This window comes from Aspergillus tubingensis (genome assembly GCF_013340325.1).
Source record: "Aspergillus tubingensis WU-2223L DNA, scaffold_4, whole genome shotgun sequence".
NCBI lineage: Eukaryota > Fungi > Ascomycota > Eurotiomycetes > Eurotiales > Aspergillaceae > Aspergillus > Aspergillus tubingensis.
In genome coordinates this window covers 1,417,815-1,428,681 of record NW_023336278.1, presented here as the reverse complement: position 1 = coordinate 1,428,681, position 10,867 = coordinate 1,417,815, and the positions used below count along the sequence as shown (strand labels likewise).

The 10,867-nt window shown below is 53.9% G+C and overlaps 2 protein-coding genes across 2 annotated transcripts; one reads left to right on the top strand and one right to left on the bottom strand.

The window, feature by feature from the left end:
- Positions 1–3: 3 nt before the first annotated feature.
- AtWU_03015 (NADH-quinone oxidoreductase subunit NuoF) lies at positions 4–1,671 on the top strand (the record flags this gene model as incomplete). Its single annotated transcript, XM_035498128.1, has 3 exons — positions 4–261; positions 359–430; positions 511–1,671. 3 exons carry the CDS (start codon positions 4–6, stop codon positions 1,669–1,671), a joined length of 1,491 nt encoding a protein of 496 aa, XP_035354021.1.
- A 1,631-nt stretch (positions 1,672–3,302) lies between these two features.
- Positions 3,303–10,064, bottom strand: AtWU_03014 (nucleoporin SONB; the record flags this gene model as incomplete). Its single annotated transcript, XM_035498127.1, has 5 exons — positions 3,303–3,416; positions 3,477–5,357; positions 5,504–9,315; positions 9,619–9,711; positions 9,980–10,064. The coding sequence occupies 5 exons, from the start codon at positions 10,062–10,064 to the stop codon at positions 3,303–3,305; spliced, it is 5,985 nt and encodes a 1,994-aa protein (XP_035354020.1).
- Between the last annotated feature and the right edge of the window lie 803 nt (positions 10,065–10,867).

The following is a 10,867-nucleotide window of genomic DNA, read 5'->3' as shown; positions in this document are numbered from 1 at the left end:
ACCATGATATCTCGAGCGGCGGCTCCCTCCTCTTCCATCGCCTCCCTCTCCTCCCGCTCCCTCCGAGCCCAGGCCCCGGCCGCCCGTTCCTTCGCGACCGTCCAGGACAACGCCCCCCCGGTCAAGCACTATGGCGGTCTGAAGGACCAGGATCGGATCTTCACCAACCTCTACGGACACCATGGAGCTGATCTGAAGTCGGCGATGAAGTATGGTGACTGGCACCGGACTAAGGATATCGTTCTGAAGGGTCATGACTGGGTAGGCTCTGCCCCTTCGCGGGTCCATTGGACCCGGAACTGCTGGAAGATGCGGAAATGATTCCAATGCTGACTTGATATGTGTTCGATCTGTGCAGCTTATCTCTGAGCTGAAGGCCTCCGGTCTTCGTGGTCGTGGTGGTGCTGGTTTCCCCTCCGGACTGAAATACGTGAGTTGCCCTTACCGAGACCAATTGATGACATAGCCAGACTTCGGGCTTCAGTCTAACCTTCAATTGCTGTGGTACAGTCTTTCATGAACTTCAAGGACTGGGACAAGGACCCCAGACCCCGTTACCTCGTCGTCAACGCCGATGAGGGTGAGCCCGGAACCTGCAAGGACCGTGAAATCATGCGCAAAGACCCCCAGAAGCTCATCGAAGGTTGCCTCGTCGTCGGCCGTGCCATGAACGCCAACGCCGCTTACATCTACATCCGTGGTGAATTCTACCAAGAAGCTACCGTCCTCCAGCGGGCTATCAACGAGGCCTACGAGGCTGGCCTGATCGGCAAGAACGCCTGCGGTACCGGCTACGACTTCGACGTCTACATCCACCGTGGTATGGGCGCCTACGTCTGTGGTGAGGAGACCTCCCTCATCGAGTCTATCGAGGGCAAGGCCGGCAAGCCCCGTCTTAAGCCCCCGTTCCCCGCTGCTGTCGGTCTCTTCGGCTGCCCCAGTACCGTCACCAACGTCGAGACTGTCGCCGTCACCCCCACCATCATGCGTCGTGGCGCCAGCTGGTTCTCGTCTTTCGGCCGTGAGCGCAACGCTGGTACCAAGCTGTACTGTATCTCCGGACACGTCAACAACCCCTGCACCGTCGAGGAGGAGATGTCCATCTCCCTTCGCGAGCTGATCGACCGTCACTGTGGAGGTGTTCGTGGTGGCTGGGACAACCTTCTCGCTGTCATCCCCGGTGGATCCTCCACTCCCGTCCTTCCCAAGTCCATTTGTGACGACCAGCTCATGGACTTCGACGCCCTGAAGGACTCTCAGAGTGGTCTCGGTACCGCTGCCGTCATCGTCATGGACAAGTCGACCGACATTGTTCGTGCCATCTCTCGTCTGTCGACCTTCTACAAGCACGAGTCTTGCGGTCAGTGCACTCCCTGCCGTGAGGGTAGCAAGTGGACCATGCAGATGATGCAGCGTATGGAGAAGGGTCAGGCCCGCGAGCGTGAGATCGACATGCTCCAGGAGCTGACCAAGCAGGTCGAGGGTCACACCATCTGCGCTCTGGGTGAGGCCTTTGCCTGGCCCATCCAGGGTCTGATCCGTCACTTCCGCCCCGAGCTGGAGGCCCGCATCCGGGAGTACTCGAAGGAGGTTGGTGGAAACGGACCTTACGCTGGTGGTTGGCACCCGGAGGCCCGCGCTGAGGGCAAGCTGATCTCCCCTGGCATGTAATTACCATAAACCTGTCTCAATTCTCTTTTTTATCTCTCTCTCTCTGTGTGTGTACGACTTCCACTATGGGGATAGAATAGCTTCGCTCGCAACACCCTGCAGTTCGTCAGGTATAGAGCAACAGGGCAAGCGAGGGAAGGAAAAGCCAAAAAGAAAAGACGAAAGGGAAAGAAAAAGAGAGAAAGGAAGAAGTTAATCTTTGCTAAAATCTTTCTTTCTTTTCTTCTTTTTTGATTTCCTAGAGGGAGAGTGTGTGTTCTTTTACATTGTACCCCTTGTCTCCTCCCACCCAACCCCATCTCATATTTTCCTTTTTTATATCTTACGTGTCGTGTCGTGTTAGGTTCTCGATCATGTACAGTCCTGGTAGCAATTGAACTTTTTCTTTGGTTTAATCCTTCTCCTTCGGAAGATGTAGGGTGTTTACTTTTGCTGGTAGAACTTGAACATTACCAAATGAAGAGTAGTCCATATCAACATCATGTATTTGACATAAGTAATTTACTACTAGTCTAGTAACGAGAATTTTTATCACGCCCATACGGTAATGAATCGAATCAACTTCACCGTTGTTGAACTTACCAACCAAGAATGCAAATAGAAAAAAAAAAGCCCTTGGAAACGGCAGTACCTCTTCTCTCGCTCTCCACCCACAATGCCTACCTTTCAACCAACTACTACTATCACTAGTAATTGAAATGTCCATCAAATGTTATCGAAACCTATATATACCAATTAATCTCATTGATACACCACTCAATCATTAAGTACAAATAAAACACACACACACACACACACACACACTCACTCACTCACACTATCATCAATCACTACCACCACATAATCAACGACTGCAAGAACCAACCCAACCCAACCAGTACATCGATAATGTCTATGTCTACGATAACCCCCATCTAGTCTCACACAAAGCCGAATAAATGATTTATTCGGGTCATACTAAAATTGTCATAGTTTCTATCTTTTCTTCATTGATTTGAATCATCAGTTGTATTGCTGTTGACTTGGGTAGTGGGGTACTACACTACTAGACTTGATTTAATAGATGGATAGATGCCTCATGCTCAGAACTATAAGATTATGTACTAGATAGAGTACTAATACGGGGGGAGAGGGAAGGAGAGAATGAGAAGGTTTGGGGGATAAGGTCTGAGATAGAAACTTTCTATATTAGGAGCGGAGGTGTACATCATGAACAGATGAGGTTTTTCTATTGAAGATATCATTTGGGGGTGAGTTGTTTTAAGCGATTTGCTCTGATTAGAGGAAGTACTGCTACTTTGTGGGCATAGAAATGTGAAGACGTTTAACTTGCGCAATTACTGTTTCGTTCATAAGGACCAGCTAGCTAACTTACACACCCAGAGTTCTGCGCCCTCTGCAAAGTCCGAGGACGGAATGCATCCAAGAACCAAGGAAAAGAAAATAGAAAAACAACGAACAAAAACAGAGAAGTGAAAACAGTATCTAAGTTACAACAATGGCTGCATGTCGTTCCGTCAACCCATAGACACAAAAAGATGCAAGATATCAAAGATTCAGCTTCGACCAGCACTCGGTATGCTGCTTCCAAACAACGGAGTCCCTTCCACCCAAATTCCCGAAATCATAGATCAATAGCCCCCAGCCATGATGAGACTGTAGTACCGCCGACTCATTTCGGCCGTCTGTGCAAGGCGTGCATCGCCCGTCAAAGGCAGACTGAGTACGCTGGACAGCTCGATTGCCTGAAGTAGCAACTTGTCAGGACCAGAATTTCCGTGAGTCGTGTCAATGGAAGAACGTACCTTTGAGTCCTCGTGCCCAGTCCAAGTGGCAACCACGCGGCTCATTTCCCGGAAGGCTACACGTTCCTCTAATCCTTCCACACCCGATCCCTGACTGACCTTATCGCCCATCTTCACCAAGGCACTTACTAACCGGGCAAGCCGGGTAGCATCGCGCTTGCCGCTCTTGGCCGTAGCCAGGCGCAGGAAGTCGTCGTAAATGCCACCACCATTGGCCCAGCCGCGCACCTTTCGCTCAGGTTCTTCGCCAAAGCCCGACACCAGCATCTCTAGCGTGCCATAGTCACCCTCAATCACGGCAGTTGGCGCCACAACACGGCAGAAGGTAGCGTGGGCATCGTTCCAGTTCTTGCCACGGACAAGATAGTCCACTTCGCGGGCCGCATCACCCGTGTCGCGAGCATAGAGCGCCTTCGAAACCCAGATCCAGCTCTCAGGCAGCTGAAGATCATGCGTGAGATAGTGCCACATCACGTTGGTTTGGCCGTCCGAAGTGACCGGCTCCGGCAGCTGGGGCGCAAACCGGGCTAAAGTCTCCTTCACAGCACGCTCGCGATCAGATGCATGCGAGAGGTGGAGGACGACGAACAGTGCCCGGTTCAAAGTGCCACTGCAGCAAAGCTCCCAAGCATAGTCCCACACGAGCTGGTCCAACTGCGCTGTGTTGACTTGGAAGCTTTCGTGCTGCCCAATGGCTGCCGCAAGAAGGTGACAAAGCTGGAAGGACAGCCGGCTTGACTGCTTATCCCCGCTGACCGACTCAGGCAGGAGAACGGCCGGGAACTCTTGTGGATGGAGATTGGCCGTCCGAGCAGCTCCACCAGTTGTCGTGGCATACACTTTCAGCAAAACCCACAAAGGAGATTCGCGATCAACAATGTCTTCCTGGTTGTAAGGTGTCGGAAGGGCCGGCTCATTCCCTTCGTAGAGGTCGTCCACGAACTGGCAGACGGCAGCTTCGATGGGCTCATCGTCGGTGATACCATACCAGAGACGAAGGCCGAAAGCCTGGAACCAATCCAACTCAAATCGCTCAGAGAAGGTGAAAGAAGAAAGACGATCCTCCAGCGCACCAGTGGATTTGCCTTCGCTGCGAAGGGCGTTGCCAGCCAGAAGTTCGTACAAAGCTCGGACGGGCTCGCTCATTTCAGAATACACATTGTTCTGGCGCCACATCTCAATCTGCTTGGCCATATCAGTGCGCGTCGTGGGATCGCGCGCGATCTGAGCAACCAGTGTCGCGAGATGGAAATTCTGACTAGCAATTAGGACCTTGCAAGCCTCTTCAACCCGATGCGAGCATAACAAGTAAAAGGCACGCTCCTCGGCTGAGCTGGCCTTGGCCACAGCCTGTGCATGCTTTTCACGTACGATACCCTCCCACAGACGGGTCAGGCGGTCTTTCTTGATACGGTGAATGTATTTGGAACGAAGATTGGGTGGCACGCCAGCGGAAATATCATCCTCAGTCTTGTCGTTGAAAAGGATGTTGGCCAGCTGCCAGAGAAGTCGCTCGTGGTCAGATTGTACCAAGTTCGAAGCTTGTACGAATTCCCGGAAATCGGCCTTTGCCAGACGAGCAAAGGGAACCCCGTCAACACGTGAAACGGCAGTCAGCTTCCTCTGGGCATCCAGCATCTCACTCGGTTCCACGGGTGTGTTGTATTCCAAGAGAGCCACATCCCTTCCTTCGCTAGTCACAGAGAGCTTGTGCCTCCAAGCGCTATCAACCGCCTGCATGTCCGACATATCATTCTTGGCGCAGAGAAGAGAGTTCAGCGTGCCCCAACGCGGTTTGAATGATTGATGGAAAGCAAGGTCGTCTTCGCTTAGCTCGTGGGATTCGCCAGCAAATGTCTTGGGCTTCTTGTTATAAGGCCACTGTAGGGACAGATGGTATTAGTTTAGGCTATTGACAAATGTGGTTTCACAGTGCTCAAGTCATATTGTATCGCATCACTTGCTACAATACAACTTCCTATACGGATAATAAAGGGATATAAGAGAACGGAAAGAAGGAGTCAAACCTCAAAGCCATTAGGCCGCACGCTTTGTGCCTTCAAAGGAGATGCGGCTTGTTGTTTGCGTGGTTGCTGAAACAAAGAATTCATCAAATCGATGCTGGTGGCGAAGCCCTTTTGCCTGGTATCGGCGGCAGATGGCTTGGGGGTATCCTCACGGAGAGATCGGTCGGTAAAGGCATTGGCTTGGATCTCACGAAGTGCATCGCGATCTTGCTTCCGGGGACTGATGGTGCGTTGCAGATGCTCCGCCCAGTCTCCAGTAAGGTCGAGACGAGGCTTCGAAGGCGTGTTCCAAGGCTTCAATACAGGCTGGGTGGTCTCCATAAAGGTATCGGTGCTTTGGGTGTCATCGCGCTCCACGGTAGGATGGAGGTCTGGAAAGGTGCCCGCCATGTCCATTTCCTCGCCCTCATCCAATTCGACTAGTGACTCGCCAGAATGTTGGCTTTCGGTGATATCATCGCCGTCTTGCTCAATAGTCGAACCCGTGGAGCCTTCCCCTAAAAAAGACTCCTCATCGTCTCCAGAAACCGAACGCTGGTCCTCAACCGTCTCCATCATTTGGTTGCCAAACGCACCCGGGACAATCTTACGCTTTTTGAAATCAAAGGTATCATCGTCGACGCCAGCCATTGAACCCACAAAGGAGTCATCAGTGGAGAAGGCAGACATCATCTCCGAGCCCATGGTCGTATCGGGGTTGGCGGGGGTTTGAGCCTTCGGAGTCGGAGTGTCAGGAGCAGCACTAAAAGTGCTTTGGTTGAGGCTCTCACCTTCTTCTTCCTCGTCGCTATCATAATCAAGACCATAGGTGGTGTAATGGGGCACCCGGAACACCCACGTGCCGGTCTCCTTTTCATAGTCCACGAACTCGGTGTTGTGCACCTTTATCAAGCGGTCGACGTGCTTATCGAACAAGGGGCCGCTGGTGAGAGGGGAAGGTGACTTCTTGTCGCGACCCCGAGGCCAAGAGTTTTCAATGCGAAGGGTGGAGGGAACGTTCAAGCCCTTGCCCCTCGGGGGCTTGATGGTTTCATCTGGATACACGGTAATCTTGCGCACACCGATGTCTACAAGGTCGCCGAAAATGCGGTCCAAGTCCACGGTGGTCAGATCAACGGGCTCATCGAACGTCACCTGGCCGCACCTTTGACGACCAACAGTAAAGCCAACAAACTTCTTCTGCTGCTCTCGGCTCAGCTTGCTGATCTCAGCGCGGGTGGGCTTCATCCAGTACTCGCCCGGTTGCGGGTCTCCACCGGGAACGAAAGGCAGACGAGAGGGGCCCTCAGGAGTAGTTGAGGTCGTCACCGCATTCTCGGGGACGACGGCAAGCTCATTACCACGAACAGACTCCATCTCAGGACGGATAGAAGGCTCGCTAGGCTTGATACCGTTGAGGCCATTGACTGTGTTGCTCTTGCGGATGGAGCGCAGGAATCCCAATTCCTCCGGAGTAGGCTCGGGGCTTTGAGACTGCACCGGAACGATCTCCCCTCCAGTGGCTGGCGTATCCGATGATGAATCGAAGCTGACCTTCTTCTTCATCTTATCGGCTGGCTGTGCTGCGTCTTCGCCGTTGGTGATCGGGGCAGCTGGGGTACTGGCTGGGCGAGCAAAGAGGTCATTCCTCAGGCTACGATCAATGGTGAGGCGCTTCAGGCTGCCGCTTGACAGACGGGAGCTGCCAGAGGTAAGTGCACCGGGCGACAAGACACTGTCGGTGTCGGGGTCGAATGTCTTGCGCAGATTGCTGGTAGATAAACTCTTGCTAAAGCTGGTGCGCCCAAGACTTCCATTGACACTTCCACGCAGGCTTCCACCCAGCACGCTGCCACCAAGTCCGCTAGGAGTACCAGCAGAGCTCGAAGGTGAGCCATAGGTGGAGTAAGAGAACCCGTATCCCTGGCGTTTGGGGGGTGTAAGAAGGCGGTTAGCGGCATTGGGGGTTATCTTATAGACAGGGAGCGGAGTGCGCTGCTTCTGTTTGGCGGCAGACGAAAGTGGCGTCGCCAAGGGGCCAGGGCTGGAAGCGCTTGGGGCTGGCAAGCCAGAGAAGATGGACTGGTTGCCATAAGGGTTGCCGTCCAGAAGAGAGGCCTGCAAGCTACCAGGGGCCGGTTGGGATTGCTGAGCTTGCTGAGGCTGTGTCTGCTGGCTGCCGCCAAACAGGCTCGACGTACCAAGCCCTCCAGTCTGCTGAGGCTGACTCTGCGTGTTACCGAAAAGCGAACCGCCGGCGCTCGGAGTCGTGGTGCTCTGTCCCCCGAAGAGAGAACCACCGGTTCCAGTGCCACCGCCGAATAGACTCGGCTTCTGCTGCTGCTGGTTTTGGGCGCCGCCAAACAGGCCACCACCACCCGTCTGCTGGTTCTGAGTGTTACCAAAGCCGCCAAATGCGCTGGTGCCGGTGCCGGTGCCGGTGGCAGGCGTGCTGCCGCCGAACAAGCTCTTCTGGCCCTGCTGCTGGCCTCCGCCGAAAAGGGAGCTTGTGCCGGTTTGCTGGTTGTTTCCAAAGAGCGATCCACCAGTCGACTGCTGTTGTGGTTGCTGAGTGTTCTGGCCAAAAAGAGAAGAGCCAGTCGTGCCGGTGCCAGTGCCAGCCCCAGTATTGCCGAAGAGACTCGGGGTACTGGACTGCTGCTGCGTGTTTGAGCCGAACCCGCCAAACAATCCTTTGTTCTGAGTCTGCTGCTGATTTTGGGCTTGGTTTTGCTGACCGAGCCCACCTCCGAACAAGCCGGTACCGGTTTGCTGCTGTTGTTGGCCGCCGAAGGGAGAGGAAGTCGCAGCAGTACCACCAAAAGGAGTGGCGGCGCTTGTGTTTTGCGCGCCAAAGGCGCTGCCAAAACCTGTACCGGTGGAGCCACTGTTGCCGAATAGAGGCTTCTGTTGTTGGGTATTGGTATTCGCGCTGCCACCAAACAAAGATCCGCCAGTTCCAGCACCAAAGCCGGTGGTTCCTGTGCCGCTTCCAAATCCACCCGTAGTAGCAGTAGTAGATGTGTTTCCACCGAAGAGGCTTGGCTGGGAGGTGCCAGTAGCACCAGTTCCACCCCCAAATAAGGAAGTGGCCGGCTTTGCTGCTCTGAACAAGGGGTTGGAGTTGGCGCTAGATCCGAATCCACCCGCCGTCTGCGTCTGCCCAAAGGTCGAGGGAGCACTTGTTCCGCCTCCGAATGGCGTGGAAGTACTTCCAAAACCGCCGGTCGACTGTTGTCCAAAGCCGGATCCTCCAAAGGCCGATGTGCCAAAGGCACCGGCTTGGCCACTACCGTTGCCGAACCTACGGCCTTGGTTGTAGTCACCTAAGCGAAGTTCTTCAAAGGAATACTTGCTGTACGGCTGCATGAAGGTGATACTTTGGTAGTGATTCATCCCCGTGGTGTTACCGTCCTTCTCAGTGAAGGGACTAAACGGCGTGCTTCCAGTGCCATCAGAGGGAGGAATGGCCTGCTGGAAGGCAGTTCCTGTCCCGCCACCGAAGCCCGATGCGGTGCTGCCGAAGCCACCAGTGCCACCGCTTGTACCGAATCCACCACCGGTGCCAGCTGAGCTGCCAAAACCCCCGGTTTTGTTGCCGAATAGCCCACCCCCAGTGCTAGCGGCAGTGCCAGTGCCAGTGCCAGTGCTGCCGAACCCTCCGCCAGTGTTGGAGGACGATCCGAAGCCGCCGAACCCGCTACTACCACCAGCTGTGGCAGTTCCGCTTCCGAAAAGGCCTCCGCCGGTTGAAGTCCCAGTTCCGAATCCGCTCGTGCGATTTTGTCCTCCAAACAGGGACGTCGACTGATTCTGTGTGCCGGTTCCGAATCCTAGAATAACAAAGACCTTGAGTCAGTTTCGCTAACAAATATAAAAAAGTAGACAGATCCTGGGACATCTGATTAGAATCCATCCTTGGGCCATGGATCTCCGGCGGTCAATGGACGACATTTGACGTGAACTTCCAATCCAGAGACTTTCTGCCATAAGAGCTAGCGGTGAGGATCCTCGAAAACGCCATTTCGGTCACGGATCGGTGATCGAGCACAGGAAAGTCGAGGGGTCCGCCCCAAGGCACAGGTGGAAGAGAAAGGATCGCCAAGCCCACTGAGATATAGCCGTCAGGCACGTACCTCCACCGGAACCAAAGCTACTGGAGGTGTTTCCAAACAAGCCACCACCGGATGTATTACCGCCACCAAAGGGCGACGATGTCGATCCAAAGCCTAGATGACGGGGGAGATGCTGTCAGAGACTGTATTGAAGCTGCGATCCCTTCTCTTGCAGTGCTGCTGTTTTGCCCCAGTGTCGAAGCCATCCACGGGCGGTCGGTGTTGGGAGGAGCCTAATAGGACGGTCGCAGCTCGACGTTCGGAACTACCAGCAAATACCGATCCTTTTGCACCGGAGAGTCTCAAGGGACGAGGTAAAAGGAAAAGAAAAGTAACCCGGGATAACCGAGGACGGGGTTCGCAACCAGACGAAGACACCTACCTCCACCAGTACTCGTGCCACCAAAGCCAGAGCCTGCCCCGAAGCCGGAGCTTTGCTGGTTGTTTTGTCCGAAACCTCCGAACATCTTGCTGAATGATAATGCTTTATATTAGGGAGTCATTCGGTTCGAAGGACGTCTGCGATCGAAGGTTGGAAGGCTCGGGAAGATCGTTTAGAACGACGATGATTAGAGCTCCGTATGAATGGATATTTTGCGAAAAGAACAACCGTAGCGCGCTAGCGTAATATAAAGCGACAACGTTGCGTAAGTTTGGAAAGACGATGTCGACGCGCTGGTGAGCACGGGTGTTTGTTTTGAGAAGGGAAGAAAAGAAGAAAAAAAAGGTGAATGGGTAAAAGTGACGAAAAAGGCCACACTAGCTACAGACGGAAAAGTACCGTCGGAGCTAGTAGGTGAGCAAGTCTGAAGGGAATCGACTTAGTGGCAGTCGGGAAAAAAAGTGACGAGGTGAGGTAGAGGGAGGAGGACGCGCGACGGTGGTCGAGGGAAGAAGCTGCGAGAGCCAAGGAAGAGAAGAGAGAGAGGGAGGGAGAGCGACGGCAGGTTCCCTTCCTGCCTGACTGGCTCGTTGCTGTCGCTTAACTATGGGAAGGTCGGCCATGTCAGGTATGGTACGGTCACGGCGTGACGGGGCGGTGTGCTCACTGGAGTGGGGAATGGAACCGGGTGGCCGGGTGTTGATACCGTTGCATTACGACAATGGCACGTGATGCGACGGAGACTGAATCGGGAGCCCGACCGGGTAGCCAAAGGAATATTAACACTGGATGCTTGCATCCCGATAACTATAACCTCCCCAGAATGGTGTCCGGCTTCACAGTAGCTGTGTCAAGTCTCCCACTACTGATGCAGCATATTTACGTTAT